Source organism: Lissotriton vulgaris, chromosome 8 (genome assembly GCF_964263255.1).
Source record: "Lissotriton vulgaris chromosome 8, aLisVul1.2, whole genome shotgun sequence".
Lineage (NCBI taxonomy): Eukaryota > Metazoa > Chordata > Amphibia > Caudata > Salamandridae > Lissotriton > Lissotriton vulgaris.
The window spans coordinates 1249003231-1249020746 of NC_141696.1; the positions used below are offsets into that span (position 1 = coordinate 1249003231).

Below are 17516 nucleotides of genomic sequence, written 5' to 3' on the forward strand. Positions count from 1 at the left end.
CCGTGCATGATTAAAAATGCCAAAATGTTTATAAATGAATAAGTCACTAGAATAGTGAACATCATATACAAGGCCAACTTCTCACACGCCTGGGAAGAATTCAGGAGGACAAATTGTGGGTAATTTCCCCTATCCGTGTCACATGGAAAAGTAAGACTGTTCACCCTTTTTGTGGGGTGGGGGTATGGCTATGCCTATGGTGGGTACCCCCACCCCATATTTATTTTTATTAAAAAGAAAATATCCCTGGTGTCTAGTGGGCTTTTTGATCATTCACCCCGTGAGGGGGGAGGCAGAAAGACAGTCAGCATATTTTGTTTAGGGGTGAGGGTATGGCCATGCATGCCCATGATAGGCAGCTCATAACCCAATATTTTTAGGTCTCGTTTTAGCCATCGCGCATGCGTTGGCTACGAGACTTATGTAAGGGGCTTTCAGAAATGGACCCAAAGGCTTTTGTAGGTGGATTGCCTACAGTGCATGTGAGCCAGGCGGGTGCACATCGTACACCATCTGACTTCAAAGGAAGCCGGTCCCCGCCACACAATGCTGCTCCCTGCCCGCCACGCAATGCCGAGAGCTTACTTCTTTTTGTTTACGCACTCCGTGAGAGCGCATTTTTTTCCAACCCTCTGCTGCTCTTTCTTGTCCATATCACACTTTTCCACCCTACCTCCTTCACCCCATTTTTTCCTCCCTCTTGTTGCCAGGTACATTATACAAAGTCAGCTTCATGCTTTTAAGGCACGGAGTGGTTAGATGGTGTGTACCGAATCACCGAATGTTTAGACCATGTTGGGACTCTAAGCCGTTTCAACAGATTCGAAGTCGGCAACTAAGGCCGTATGCTCTCCCTTGGCTGCCGTGCTTACGCCGGCTCTTCTAATTTTTATGACAACATGAGATTATTTGACTCTATTCAGAACAAAGCAAGTCAATGACAAAGAACTTGTAAAAAACATGTTTCTTTTTACAAACCATCTTATATCAGTCAGTGAAAGATATGGAAACGGTCAGCCTGCGGGTGTCCCCAGCCCTCGTGGTCAGCTATTTGCTTGTCCGCCTGTTCTGGAGTCTGTTCGTCCTCTTCTCCAGGCGGTCGCTGCAACGGGGCAGGGCCTGGCAACGGTGTCCAACCCTACACAGACTCAGAGGAAAGTCGGTCCTAAAGCAGCTGCGGGCCCCGGTGATGGGAGAACCCTAAACAGCCCCCACCACCCCTCGGACAATTAGAAACAACGCTCTCTATGGAGTGAAAGGACAGAAGCATTGTATGTAGGCTATGCCTGCACTGAGTTTCTAGCAGTTAGCACTGGTGCAGGTGACCATGCACCCGCGGAGTGAGGGGCACATATGCGCTGGCGTGAGGAGGGGATTGCGTCCCTTCACATTAATAGCAAGAGGTGTAGCACTTACAACAGGAAGCTCCACACCACCATGTTTCTCCGAGGTGAAGCAGAAATGCCTCGGAGAAACGCAGCATCATTTTCGGATTCAAGGGCGTGTTTTTCTTTCTCTCCTCTTCCCATTGGCTGGAATGTAAAATTCTAGCCAATGGGAAAAGGAGATAAATAACATGAAAAAACACTCCCCCGAATCCCAAAAAGACGGGGCTTAACAGGACAGACGCCCCTCTTCTCCAATGGCTGGACTCCGTTTAGGAAGCCAGCCAATGGAGAAGAGGGGTGGGTTCAAGCCCCACACTCTAAAACATAAGATCTCGCCAGCGAGACTGCGTAAGCGCAGCCTACGCAGGCCGAGACTTAAAAATGGCTTCAGAACTTGTAATTCTAATGCAGCTTCATTTACAGAGTTAAATGCAACTAGGCAGGCATCATTCAATTCAAACTCATTAGTTCTGTTTAGCCCTCCTCGATGTTTCTGCAATACCAGCAACATTCTTCAAGAATTTTAAAAAAAACCCTTACAATCCAACAAAACACAGAAATTGACCTTTGTCCTTCGTGAAGGCGTGTTGACAATACTAACCAATACAAATTTGAATCTCTGCTTCACACTTGGACTGGTCTATACATGACCCAAATATTTCATTCTACTCACTCTGAACAAAAAACTCTTATCTCAGTGTCTCAACACAGGGAGGACTATGACATTTTCAACTTCTTCAAACATTCAGGATGCCCTTTTGAAATACTGAAGTGGCAGATGTGAGGTGAAATGTCATCTGGCAGAATTGCAATGTGCCACCAGAGGTACCAAAGGGTGGATCAAACACCACACTTTGATGTACAGCTTTAAGATCCAGTCTGGTACACCACCGGCCTGATCCACCTTACCAAGATGGGAATATAAAAATTCTCCACCCAATTGCATCATTCAGATTTCTATAGTCGACACGTGCATGCTATTCTCCAGACTTATTGAGACCAGAAAGCCATAGCATGGCATTGACTTGTTTTGCTCAATGATACCTTGTCTAAGTATGTCATCAAACTATTTAATTCCAAATCAGTCCTAACATTCTAGATATGTTGCAGACTTTGATGGGATTGTAATGCTTGCAACGTTTCTTCACTTTAGAACCTCCATGACAATTCCAACTTTTTACTAACTACATTCTGGAATCTATTGAACCACCTGCACACCAAGGGCTTAGCACCAAAGAAGCAGCCAAGGGGAACTCTTGGGGTGAATGGCAGGTTAGCCCAGACATAAATACGGGGTGAAGGGCAAGTCAGACGAGGGGAAATATATGGGCGAAGGCCAAACCAGCTATGGGGCAGAACCCATTGAAGGAAAGGGCAATACAGAAGAATGCATGGGAAGAAGGGTGGGGCAGCACAGGGGAATGCACAAGGTACAGAGGGAACCATGGGGCGTAGAGAAGCCCGGGAGGATCAAGTGGGGTTGAGGGACCTACAGTGCATTTTAATGAGCGACTGAGTCCAGGGGAAACCAATGGTGGAAAGAGTGGTTCAGTGGGCATCAAAGAGCATAAGAGGGGCACACAGCAACCACATGTGAAAATGGTTCACAGTGCACCACGGGCTACGGAGGTAGACATGGGACAATAAAGGGCACAAAAGAGTTCAGACAGTGAGCGGCTCATGGAAACTAAAGTTTAGGGGCCATAATGCTGGAATTGCAGTGAGAAAGGTATCACTGAGACCTCTTACAGCTACTTTTCCCGACCTCACCTAAAGGTTACAAACATTGGTCTATGCAAACCCTCAAAATCTGAAACAGACTTGCTTTCTTCATTCACTGTTTTTAAAACACACCTCCTATCTACACCTGCTCGCATCCCTTTCACCACTCCACTCGATTTATTGAAGTCCTATAAACAAGACACATCCCGACTCTGAGTAAAGACTAACTTCCTAAAGACTTGCGTCACCCTGACACTTATGCCAGATCACTGTCTCCCAAAGCTACATTATCAGTGCTGTCAGCCCGTTCTAACAAATTTCAAGACTATAAGAATTGTGAAATCTTTTCAGTTCAGAACGATGCTGTCCACGCAGACTATCCAAGTTTAAGTCCTTTGGTGCACACCTGGACTAGTGTACTTGTGAAAAAGTTTTACCCTTGTTGCTGCTGTACACATGGTTCCACGCAGACTACCAAGACCAAGTCTGTCTTTGCACCTACACCTATTTTGCCTTCGAAAAATGTAATTCTTGGCATGTGTATTGTAAGAAATATAACGAATATAAAATCTCCTTACCTGCATCATGGGATACTTTGCTTCTGCAGGGCTTCCAAATCCATTGACTCCAATAAAGCTTGTGCTAAAGTAGGAATCCGTGAGACTAGCATCAGATAAAGTACTACCATCCATCCCAGCAACTGAAAGACAAATTTGATTCACAATTTTTTACAATTCTTTTGAACATCTCACAAACAAAATAATGGTATAAGCTTATACCTATATATACACAAATTATTTATCGTACAATAATTGCACATGGAGATAACAAAAAATATTTGATTACATAAAGTAGATGCACACATGAACCATACAAAAGCTTCGAATTTAAAGTACTACCTATTACAATATAAAATAATCAAGCCCAGTAGCAGGAATGATTTAGTTGACAACAATGCATTTCCCTCACATTGACACGGTTTTACCTGAATAGGACTACTAATTTGTTTAACAAGGCACAGACTAAGATAATACCCTAACACATGTGTTATGTTATTGTTTTGTAATTTCCACAAACTGAATACAAAATAAGTGGATTGTACAAAAATGCACATTAAAGTTAAAAAAAATGTTTAAAAAAAATAAAATGCTCAGTACAGGGATTGGGGGGTCTCAACAACACGGACCAGCATATGCTCATCATGCATAACAAGACAGACACTGACTAGAGGGGGCATGAGCAAGACAGAAGCCGTGGTCAACGAACCATTATCCAGGCCCAACTTTAGAATATGATAGAAACAGAATTTGATGTCAGAATAATACACCAAGCCAAAAAAGGCATCACACTGAAGACCATTATAGGTAGGCCGTGGTACCCTGAACTATATTGTACTATTAATTCCATAAGGTTCCAGGTTCCTTTACCATCTATTTTTCATTTGATAGCCCTTTTCCAGATATTTACCTCAAACAACAATGAAATAGGTGTACTAAATATATGTCCTCAGAAGACAAATCTGTGCTAGGTTTTCAAGACAATCACATGGGTTATATTTCAATTAATGGATCCTAACCTTACAAACTAACACCAGACATAAATGCTTTAAAATCTAACAGAGATGAAGAAACCAGAACAAAGAAAATGTTCCTGCATGAAATCAAATTTCTCTGATCAGGATGTACTAGCTTGCAAGGTTCGTAAATATTAGCCACCTATGTACACGATTTTTTTGTCAGCTAAAATTCTGGGAATATAATCACATATTTTGGCATGACTTGTAGACAAGGTGCATGGACATGGCTCAGAGTAACTGCTCTTTGGAGCCTTCTGCCATACATTTGACAGCAATCAACTCGTAGCATGGTAAGCTCTTGACATACTTTCTTATCTTAAGACTGGAAGACAAAAGGCAGCAAACCTCCGTCCATGACTACCAATTCGGACTCAAACCCCAGTAATCTCACAATAACAGGCCTGTAAAATAATCTCACAGAGTTCTCCTATAAAAGTTAATTTGCTGGCCTTTTATTGCTCTTCTTGAGGGGTCACCCATGTGTAGCTCATGAGCTTCAACCACTGGTACCTTATCAACAAAGTAAATCGCTTATTGACATGAAGCTCAGCATGTCTTCTCTAGGAGTCATCTATGGCACATTGCTGGCCATCCTTGGCATGCTGTTTTTGACTTAATGGAGATACTTCTAAGACTTTTGGGCCTACATTTCTTAATTCAGGACTTAATTCATAATGGGTCATCCTTTATCTACTTTGAGCAACCTTGACCAAATGTGGTCACACTAACATAATTGTTACCATAACTGGCATAGCACAAAGCGATGCTTAACTTGTTGTGGACATCCCAGACATTATGATGTACAGCCCTGGTAAGGTGAAAGCTATTTTGGCATCTTAATCATGGCATTTCTTGACTAACGGTTAACACCTAAAGATAATGAAGGCCATTCTTTACCATTCTCAAACATTCTTGACATTGTCTGGGCACCTGGTACAATTTGGTAACTAGACCTTGCAAAATGGGTGTCCAAGCATTCTTGTGGCAGTCACAAACATATTGTAGATATCCCCGACACTATGGATTTATCCACTGACATAATGATGGCCATCCTTGGTATACAAGGACAATCTCTGGCATTTGTTGGTATGGTAAGCACGGACATGTAAAGCAGTCTGTCCGTTTAAGGTAATTTTACATGAGGGTATATGGTAAAATTGACAAGCTTAAGTTGGTCGATTAAATTAATAAATGGTTTTCCAAGGTAAACATTGTGATGTTTGTCCCAGAAGAAAGAAAAATGTCATGGGATCCTGTTTTTTCATGTGTCAACAACAAGAGGGACGAGGGGCTAGTTTATTGAGGTCCAGCGTACAGGCCCAAAATGCTAAGTATCAAGAAGAGTACAAACTTCCTCAGTGTTAGAAGTGGAGAGCATGAAAGGGTAGTGAGGTCCCAGGGCGGTCACTGATGTGCATAGCAAGGAGAGGGAGTTCTCCTTGTGGGAACTAGGGCTCTCACACACCTAGCAAGCTAGGTGTCATGCTTCATCATTTGAGCCTGCCCCTCGCCAGGTCGGTGCTGCAATACCTGGCGGGCACCCGGAACCGGGGCTCTTTGTCGTGGATCTTTTGTTCCTGCCAGTGGGTGCAGTGGGGGTGAGGGGCCTAGTGTGTGTAGATGCAAAGGGAATAAGTGAATTAAAATAGGTCAGTTAGTCATAAACAAACTTTTATTCCAAAGGTAAAATGCCTAATTAAAAGGTGGTATTTAGGTATCTAGTGGTATGTGCCCTACTCTCAGGTGATCAACATGTTTCGTGTCTCAATTGTCAAACCGATCAGGTCACTTCTTCAGGATCAGTGTAACGCTATCTACATCAAGGTAAGTGAAAACTACATACCCTGTATAGTCATCGTAGACCTGGAGGTTGGATAACAAATGGGTGTGAAAACAATTAAAAAGACACATCAATAGTTACTGTGGATATACCATTATTAACCAGTGAGGTGGTTAATGCCCAAGGATACTCAATCATGTCTAGAGTCATAGTGATATGTAGATCATGTTCACCACATTTACAACATACTAAAATCAAAAATTGCCAAAATCTGGACAGTTACTTTTATGAACAGACTCCACTGTGGCACGGGGCAGAAATTATCCCCATTTATAAATGAGGGGACCGTGCCAGCCCAACTAATTATAGGTCTATAAGCCTTATACACACTCTGCAAAAGATTGTCGCTAGATTAGTGCTTAGTAGGATAAATAGGTGGATTGATGATAATGAAGTTCTATCTACCTATCAAGCAGGATTTCGTTCCCACGTTAGCACTACTGACCAAGTTTTTAGATTGATGATGATTTATTGGAATAGTGGTTTTAGCTGGGGGGACACTCTATGCAGCATTTATAGATCTTAAATCTGCATTTGACTTAGTGCCCCGCTTTAAGTTGTGGGACACATTGAAGGAAGCTGGGATGCCCCCTGAGATTTTATCATTTATTATTAAGCTTCATGAGTCTACCTATGCCCAGGTAAGGTGGGGACAACAGGGTGAGTTAACTGATAGGTTTTCTGTGAACAAGGGAGTGCGACAGGGGTGTGTTTTTGCCCCTACCCTTTTCTCATTGTTCATAAATGTTATCTCATATTACACTGAATATCCAACGGATGCCCCTACTCTTGCTTGTTCTAGGGTTCCGATTTTAACGTTTGCGGACGATACTTCAATTTTGTCTATAAAAACAATCTGGTCTGCAACGAGCCCTCGACAGATTCACTTTATTTTGCAACGATCATGATTTGGTTGTCAATGTTGACAAGACTACAAATTCATGGTGCTGCATAAACATAAAACAGTGAAAGCTAGAGTACAAATGAATGGTGCGTCTTTAGAGCAAACTGATTCTTTAACGTACCTGGGCGTTATTATGGGCAAAAGGATGACCTGGAAGCCACAGATAAGAGTTATTAGTCTTAAGGCATAATCAGCTAGCAGGGGCCCTTTTAAAAGAACAGCGGTTATCCTATACCAAACCAGTTGGCCCTGTACTCACTATTTACCAAGGGGAAATTAGGGTTTTAATAATCTAAGGTGCAGAACTCTGGGGATTCGAAAATTTAGGTCCATTAGTCCTAGCCCAAAAGAAGTTTCTAAGAGCATTGACTGGTCTTCCTCAATCGTCTCCTCTTAAACCCCTACTTTTAGATCTGGGATGTATTCCTTTTGAGGAGGCTGCGGGTTTTAGACCTCTTGCCTATTGGCATAGACTATGGACCACCCCAGGGCCAGGGTTATCACCCTCTGCCAAGCTCTCAAGCACATTAGAGAAGCTGATACGTCCTCAAAAATCGCATGGTTGCAAAAGATTAAGAGCACACTAATTGATATGGGGCTCGGCCATTTGTGGGAATACCCAGAAGGGAGCTAGTTTCCATCGAAAAAAGATTTTAAAACTTTATATAGGGATATGGTCTGCCAGAAGTCTCTGTCACTAGTGAATAGTAGCTCTCTAACTGGTCTATTTCTAGACCAGAAATATGAATACAGGATGGAGACCTATTGGGATATCGTTACGAAACCTGGTGACAGGAAGCTTTTCCATCAATTTCGAGTGGGCTCTCTCCCTTTAAAATCTTTTACGGCAAAGTGGGGGGATGATTCAGACTCAAAATGCCATAGGTGTCCATCTCAAGAAGAGTCCTTAACCCATGTCTTGTTTGTGTGCCCTGCCTACAAGGGCCCACGTCACAAATGGCTTAAGCCGTTATGTCAAAACAATTGGTGTAAGATCATGCCAAACAGCTTTGTGAATCTTAAAGACAGACACTAGTGAAGTCGTAGATATAGATATGGCTAAATTTTTTAGCTGAACTTGGGCCCTTAGAAGGGAAAGTATGTAATCAAATGTAGGTTTTGTTATGTGTAATTAACCTGGTTTATATCATGTGTTCTTTTCTCTTGGAGATCGAGTGTAAATTGCACAGAGATAGTGCTATAACCTTGTGCCATAATGGATTTAAAATGTTGATCAAATCCGCTCTTCTCTTACTTACATTAAGTCCATTTTAAGTACTATTATGGTATAGAATTGTAATGGAAAGTATTTCTCAAATTTTAATCTTACTGACCCGGTTTTTATATTTTATGCCATTTTATCACTTGTATGTATTTTATGCGTCTTATGATTGAAAAAGATCGAATAAAGACTAGTTGAATTGAATTAAATATTACAATAAATAGGTGTGTAAGATTTTACAAGTAAAAGGGTATCAATGGGTAACTTATAAATTCAAAATGCCCAAAACACTGTCTGGAGCAGCCACCACCAAAATGGATTTGAATCCATCCATGTCATGCATGATGTAATATGTGAGGTCATAACCAGTGCATGGCAGGGGGTAACTTCTAGTCAGTTCACTAAAGTACATCTGTAAAATCTAATAAACAGCTGTGGTTCTACAGTATTGGTATCTTTCATACACTTGCATGCTTACGTCATCCCAGTCATTGGGAATAGAAGTCCAATGTGACAGTGTAATAACACTAATAGTCGTTATATGTTAAACATTGCCCAATGGCTGGAAACAATGGCATTTTAGTATCCTAGTTATTAGGAAAAGAGAAAATGCATTTCCTATGGGAAGCTACCTGTACCGGACTGTGTAATGAAAGATTTGGAAAACTTCAGTTGGTACACAGTGAAGCAAAAAGAAAACTTGGCCAAAACTCAAAAAGAGGGGACCTGATGAAATTAAAGAAGGATGATACTATTGTAAAAACAAAGGCAGATGAAGGGGGCAATGCTATCATTAAATCAAGAGATCAATATATAACAGAAGCAAATAGACAATTGCTTGTCATTAACTATTATGAGAAATACAATGAGAATCTTCTGGATTTAATCAAATGAGACTTTGAAAACTGGTTACATAGGTCTATGTAAGAGGTATTCTAGGAGAAAATGAAGTCAGATACCTGATTGTTGAAAATACCAGTGCCTACGATAGCTAGAGATAGCTAGAGATATATATATATATATTGTTTTTGTTTTACAAAAACTGCATAAAATCAAAATAACCAGGGATCCCAATTGTGTCAAGAATTGGATTATTATTATTTTGAGAGAACTTATAAATTGAATGATGTGCTCCTAGCACCAAAAGTGAAGCAGTGAGTTCATATCTACAGGACACCACTGACTATTTATGTCACTTACAAAATATATTTGGGATAGTAATGACCTGCTAGTGACAATGAATGCAACAGTATAAATCATGAGGTAGGAATTATTGCCTGTAGTTATTTCTTCCAGATGGCACATGCAGTATAGCACTGAGTAATTTTTGGCCCCAATTTATGCAATAGCGGTGGGAAAAAAATATGCATGGGCCTACCAACATGAAAGATTCTTGAAGAACATAATTTTGTGGTTCGTTTTCTAGATCTTTCGATTATTTGATATAGGATGGAGGAAAGGTTCAATGAATACTTGAAAAATCTGAATTAGAACATGCACAACATTTGTCTAACATGCATGAGGAGTACTGAGAGTGTAGAGTTTTGTTATACTGTAATTTTCATCTAAGATGGGAACTGCACATGACAATACACTACAAAATCTACAGCAACCAATAACATACTGCATGCTATCAATGGCCGTGCTCGACATCTAATGTAAGATATACCCAATGGGGGGGGAGGGATGTTGAGAGTCAGGAGAAATTGTTCAAAGGAACAGGAAATGATGACTCATAAATATAATATTGTTTTCTTGCAAGAGGGCTATTCTAAAAACTGTATTAGATCGGGCTGAAAAAAAATTAAGGGCCTGATTTGGAGTTTGGAGGATTGAGGAACTTTGTCACTAACTTGACGGATATACAATTCGCCAAATCACAATTTCATTACATCCTATGGAACTCTTAATCCAGCGGACAGGATATCCATTACATTTGTAATTGAGTAGCTCATCCGCCAGATTCGTAATCAGGCTCTAAAATTAACCCCTTCCATGCTCATGACGAGCTCAGCTCGTCATGAGGCACAGTGGAGCTGTGCTCATGACGAGCTGAGCTCGTCATGATCATGTCCACTAACATTAGGGCCCAGCACAGCAGGGTAATCTCCCTAGCATCCAAGGTGTTAAGAAGCAAGAGAAACTTTTGTTAACTAAACAGAAAAAGAAAATGAAAATGAATGATCAGGCAATAAGACAAAGCAAACAATAAGTAAGCACCATAGAACAGAAAGATGATTCTGAGACAATGGCATACTTGCAAAAAGATAAGGACTTGAAAGAGAAAATTGGAACCTATCCCTTAATGTTATTTCGGAAAGCACCAATTCTGGCTAAAAGTAATTTCAAAGAGACGGAAGATTTTCAAAAACTTTTATTTTTGCTTTGTAACCATAATGTTTGCTCCAAGTGTAAATCTTGTAAGCATGGAGAAAATAATGTGTGTGAAATAATTGGAATAAAACATAAGATTAATAAATATATCACATTGAGGAGTACATTTACGACCTACACACGAATGCCCATGTAGAAAGCTGTATATTGGAAGCCCCACAAGTTAATTGCAAAAAAGTATCTTACAAAATGTACGTGCGCTACAAAACCAAGATATAACCTAACCGATTGCGAGACATTACTATCAGGAACATAATGTTAGCCTGGATGCATTTAAGTTTTGAGGAATCGACAAGGTTGAACAAGCATTTGCAATGCAATAGGTCTCGCATTAGGAAAGTGTGAGCTAATGGTATTGTAAATGACAATTTTTTTTAATATGTGTTGGCTTTAAAAATATATAAATTAATAGCATTGTTATTCACAAAGCCAATAGCTTACACTTTCCTAATGCGAGTCCTATTGGCTATGGCAATGCTTGTTGGTAGAAAGCAAGGACAGTGCTGTTGTGGTGCTGAGTGATGATGTGGTGGTGTCCCAGAGTAATGTGGTGGTGTCCTCTGTCCCAGAGTGATGTGGTGGTGTCCTCTGTCCCAGAGTGATGTGGTGGTGTCCTCTGTCCCAGAGTGATGTGGTGGTGTCCTCTGTCCCAGAGTGATGTGGTGGTGTCCTCTGTCCCCGAGTGATGTGGTGGTGTCCTCTGTCCCCGAGTGATGTGGTGGTGTCCTCTGTCCCCGAGTGATGTGGTGGTTTCCTCTGTCCCAGAGTGATGTGGTGGTGTCCTCTGTCCCCGAGTGATCCGAGTGATGTGGTGGTGTCCTCTGTCCCCGAGTGATGTGGTGGTGTCCTCTGTCCCCGAGTGATGTGGTGGTGTCCTCTGTCCCAGAGTGATGTGGTGGTGTCCTCTGTCCCAGAGTGATGTGGTGGTGTCCTCTGTCCCCGAGTGATGTGGTGGTGTCCTCTGTCCCCGAGTGATGTGGTGGTGTCCTCTGTCCCCGAGTGATGTGGTGGTGTTGTCTGTCCCCGAGTGATGTGGTGGTGTCCTCTGTCCCCGAGTGATGTGGTGGTGTCCTCTGTCCCCGAGTGATGTGGGGGTGCCCCCGAGTGATGTGGGGGTGCCCCCGAGTGATGTGGGGGTGCCCCCGAGTGATGTGGGGGTGCCCCCGAGTGATGTGGGGGTGCCCCCGAGTGATGTGGGGGTGCCCCCGAGTGATGTGGTGGTGCCCCCGAGTGATGTGGTGGTGCGCCCGAGTGATGTGGTGGTGTGCCCGAGTGATGTGGTGGTGTGCCCGAGTGATGTGGTGGTGTGCCCGAGTGATGTGGTGGTGTCCCCGAGTGATGTGGTGGTGTCCCCGAGTGATGTGGTGGTGTCCCCGATTGATGTGGTGGTGTCCCTGATTGATGTGGTGGTGTCCCCGAGTGATGTGGTGGTGTCCCCGAGTGATGTGGTGGTGTCCCCGAGTGATGTGGTGGTGTCCCCGAGTGATGTGGTGGTGTTTCCCCGAGTGATGTGGTGGTGTTTCCCCGAGTGATGTGGTGGTGTCCTCGAGGGAAGTATCCTCTTAATAGACCTGTAAACAAAACCCTCGTTATGTATATAACATTGATTAACAAAGCATGAGATGGGTTATGAAGAGAGACGAGTAGGCACAGATCAATTCTGAAATGATTTTCTTAGCCAAGAATGGAAGTATGTCTGCGAGATGAAGAGAGGGTGGTAAATTGGATGAGGAAGATGAATGAATAGAAGACAGGAACAATAAGCGCGGGAGAGGCGAGGGAGAGAGGAAAGAGGAGGGGGCCGAGATCCAAGATCAGTGAGGGAGGAGTTTGGAGATAGGCCAAAATAATTCATAGGAGCAAAAGCAGAGAGCAACAGAAGTGAGCCTGTATGGAAGAGAAGAGCCAGGGCAAACAAGATGAAACAACAAGGTTGAAAGCGAGAGAGAGAGGAATAAACTGAGGTAAGGAGAGAGAGAGAGAGCTGGATGAAGAACAGACCATGAAAACAAGTAAATAAAGGCTCACAAGAGCGAGGCCAGCAAGTTCGGGAGCGCATTCCTTTGAAGTCTGATGGGATGGGGGGGTGGGGCAGGGAAGTGGCTTCCTTTGAAGTCTGATGCCAAGGCTCAGACAAATGGTGGTGTGCGAGCGGCTTCCTTTCAAGTCTGATGGAAGGGGCGGGGGAGCAAATGGTGAGCGCGCGCCCGGCGCACATGCACTAGCCATAATCCGCATTCCAAAACCCTCTGGCAGGCTTTCCTGGAGCCCCTACATCAGTCTCGCTGGAGCAATGCGCAAGCGCATTGGCTCAGCGAGACCTAAAAACCTGCACATGCTGGTGACAAAGTAAAGATCTTATGGCAATTTGAGTCAAAATAGATCACAACGATGAAAATTAAAGAATATAAAAGGTCATTATCCGGATGAGGAACTGTATGCACCTTCATGATGAATTAAGTATTTAATGACAATAGATAGATTTAATATTGAACAACAAAATTCAGTACAGGTGGTGAATGAATTTTGCTGCCACATGAAAATATGCTCTATCCTTTTTTTAAAGTCTTGCGAGCAAAATTGCAGCCCACACTTAATGGCAGCGAATCACTGATGGGAAGAGACACAGTAACTCTCGATAGCACAATAGCAACCGCCCATCGAGCGATCTTCCAGCCTCCCAAATATGTTTCACTAGCCCAGATCAGGTTGGAATTCGGCCTCCAAAACCAGGTGACAGAAAGAAAGGGAGCCTTTGTAAAAAGCAGGCATAAAATAAGAGCTGCTGAAGTGGGGTCTCTGAATAACCATCTCTGGGTAGAGCTTTCACGCTCTGGAAAGCTATCCGCTAACATGAATCTTCAGGAGTCCATTAGCACACTGGTCTTGACAGACACCTGGAACACTTCAATGGTCAAATCGGCTTTTAAAAAATGAGTAACCAAGTCAACAAGACTAATATCATCCATAGAGGACAAGAAAGCGCTATCCAAACGAGCTCATGGTTGGGCTGTGCTTAATAACTTTGATGTCCTCAAACCCCAAACCTATTTCAAGGCAGTAATAAAGATTGCGACCAAGAAAAGATTCTTGAGGCTCCACTTGAGTATCAGCTCGCTTCTACCACCTTTGAGAAAGAAGGGGCAGAGACCAGCCCTGTCGGTTGTGCGTCAGCGGCATGGAGAACCCTACCCACATCATATGCATATGTGAGAAATTAAAAAGACCTACGGAAAACGTTACTATAGACATTCTTCAATCAGCAAGGCGTCAGGTTTTGTAGGCAGGCAGTGATGCTGTGCTTCAATCCAAATCTAGTACAGATAAACTGCTGCCTCACAAAATGTTTTGCTTTGATAGCAATAAAGCTGAAAAACCAATCTGCAACAGCCACACCTTTGGGCACAATTTGAGCCACCCTGTAACACATCACCCCGCAGCACTGCGCTACTGCAGGGCATTTTGCAGGAGCATCACAATGGAACCTGGACGCTAAAAACAGCTGTTATAGGTAGTCTTACTTGTCGCATGGGAACACTTCCCCAGTTTAAAAAGAAATTCCTCCCCGAGCTGCCTTCTAATAGACTCAGTGCTGACTGTGTTAAGGACACATGCACTTTGATATTATTTCTTCAAAGATTTATGTACACATAAAAGCTTTCCATTTTAAACTTTTTTTCTTTTAACTTTTTTGTATTAACACCATGTGATTTTATTTTATTGCTAAAATTACTGTATGCAATGGTTTTAATTAATAACGCATAACAATAAAACTTAAACTTAAAGTACAAGACTGAGAACGGACGGGAGAGCGCCCTGGTGCGCGGACAGGAGAGGTTTCCGGAATAACACACTAACTGGCTACTCTAATTGGACTTCGCTTTGAACTGTTCTGTTAAGCAGGTACAACGCTCTGCCACTCTGTCAACGTGTAGACAGGGCGGAATGCTGGTGACGTCATGCCCCCACGGAATGAATCCCGAGAGCTATATGTTAAATGGCATGAAGCGGAGGGGCTCCAAGGAATACACAACCTGATTGGGGCGTTGGTGTGGGATGAGGGAAGGAAGGGATTGTTTATGTTTTGTGTTGGCTATTACACTACACCTCAGATCGGTCACCCACAATTGCCAAGCAGACATTAGACAGCCATTGAATCGCCATGGTGCATTTCGCAGGATATACCACACCATAGGATACAAGAGGAATTTAGCTAATTGACACCCGGTAATTGGGGCCTTGGGTTACGTGTGGCACTGCGGTGCGTGGTGGCTCGAGGTCTTAACTAAACTGTATCACTTGGAACGTCCAGATTCTTAATGACCACCGGAAGGTGAGGCTAGTGCAGACATATCTTGCCAGGCACAATTCGGACATATGTCTCCTACAGGAAACACACTTGACCGCAAACGCCAAGAAGAGATGTCCAGTAGCAGATGGGGGGGATATGCATGTTTCTGGCTACTCAAGCTACTCCTGTGGGGTAGCTATATCGATCCGAAAGGGTGTGCCCTGGCAGGCGCACAACAGTAAGTGACACAGAAGGCCGTAATCTCATACTTATGGGATCGTTATACAACCAACCGGTAATTATAGCGAATACATATGGGCCCAATACACCTTTTTTCAACAAATATGGCAAAAGATCCAGGGCAGGGAAACGCTGCAATTCTGTGGGGAGGGGGCTTCAACATTGTGCTGTCGCTCGAGACAGGGAGGGAGTGTCCCGCACACATCACCCCGCGGCACTGCGCTACTGCAGGGCATTTTGCAGGAGCATCACTTGGCGTACGCTCCACCTCACACTCAGAGAGGGCACATGTGTCACACAGCAATATTAGGCGTGGTCCAGGCTAGATTTCTGGCTGACAACTAAAGGCATGCTTATGTGGGTGGTGGATGGGCGGCATCATGCCCGCACGCTGTCCGACCACTCCCCAGTGGAGCTGACCCTCGAAGTACCGCAGCCTTACAGGCAACCGTTCACGTGGTGACTTCCCCCAATGCCCTTTTAGATACAGCATTCAGGGAAACGCTTCGAACACAAATAACAGATTACTTTGAGGAGAACACAGGCTCTGTGGACACAATGGGAACCCTATGGGAGGCGTTTAAAGTGGAGATACAAGGGCATTGCATAGCAGGCCAGTCAGGAGTGCTCCGGGATATCAGTGGATGACTTGACTAGACTAGAAACAGAACTGTGCGCGCTGAAGACGCAATCTTACCATGCGCCCACCCCTGGGATTCTAGCTGACATTTGAGCGAAACTGACTGAGTACCAAGAACAAGCGAACCGAGAAACCACATTCCAACACAAACACATTAAAGCGCGCTGCTATGTGGAGGGGGACAGACAGGGCAGGACGCTCGCAACCTTACTCTGTAAACCTCGTGGCTCTACGTTCATCACAGAAATCATAACGTCAACGAACACTGCAGTGCAAACACCGCCAGAAAATCTTGGAATCATGAAAGAATTTTATAAAACATTATACACCTCTAGGTCCCACCCACCGACAGACGCTACAAGAATATTTTGGCTCGGTGTAGCTGCTGTGGTTCAGCAGAATACACAGAGTACATGGATTTCCCATTTACTGTAGAGGATGTGACAAGCCACAGGTAGCCTATCAGCCGATAAGGCGCCTGGGGCGGACAGACTAACGGCCACATTTTATAAAGACATTTTGGCCCCATGGCTACTAGCTGTCTATCAAGAAGCTGCTGAGTCGGGCATGTTGCCTGAATCCATGCGAGAGGCCATCATCATCACCATACTGAAGCCCGACAGAGACCCCATGCAGTGCAATTCTTATAGGTCGCTTTCACTCATCAATCTGGATGCAAAGATTTTTGCTAAGATCCTTTACACTCCACTTCAGCCATTATTGCCCTTGATAGTCAGACCGGATCAATCCGGTTTTAAACCGGGGAGATCCACATCTCATAATTTGAGGACACTATTCGCACTAATGCACTACCCGCCCCCCCATGTGCCTGCAGGGCTGCGCTACTGGACGCCACCAAATCGTTTGACTCTTTGGAGTGAAGATTCCTGTTCCCACTCTTGCATAGACTGGGCATGAGGCCATTATTTATAAAACAGATTCAGCGCTCTATACCAGACCCACGGCACGTCTTCGAGTAAACGGACTGGTCTCTAAACAGATCTCAATGACAAGGGGCACGCAACAGGGCTGCCCTTTTCACCATTACTATTTGCCATCGCTACTGAGCCGCTGGCGGCTCAGATTAGACAACACCACACAGACAGGGGCATCAGGTTCACTACACGGGGGATCACTGTGTGATGTATGCGGACGATATCACCTTATACATGGTAAACCCGTGTGATAACTTCTCTCCTATGACACGTGAGCTTGTGCACTATGGGGGGACTACCAGGGATAGAAATAAATTGGAATAAATCGGTCATATTTCCATTAACACCTGGGGCACAATGCTTT

General features: G+C 43.7%; 1 protein-coding gene across 2 annotated transcripts in view; it reads right to left on the bottom strand.

The window, feature by feature from the left end:
• PAN3 (poly(A) specific ribonuclease subunit PAN3) overlaps positions 1-17516 on the bottom strand; it is a 1023990-nt gene that overhangs the window by 928793 nt on the left and 77681 nt on the right. For both annotated transcript variants that reach the window (XM_086935164.1, XM_086935165.1), the window contains exon 2: positions 3689-3810. In XM_086935164.1, coding sequence (XP_086791290.1) covers positions 3689-3810 — 122 coding nt within the window. The remainder of the gene's footprint in view (positions 1-3688; positions 3811-17516) is intronic.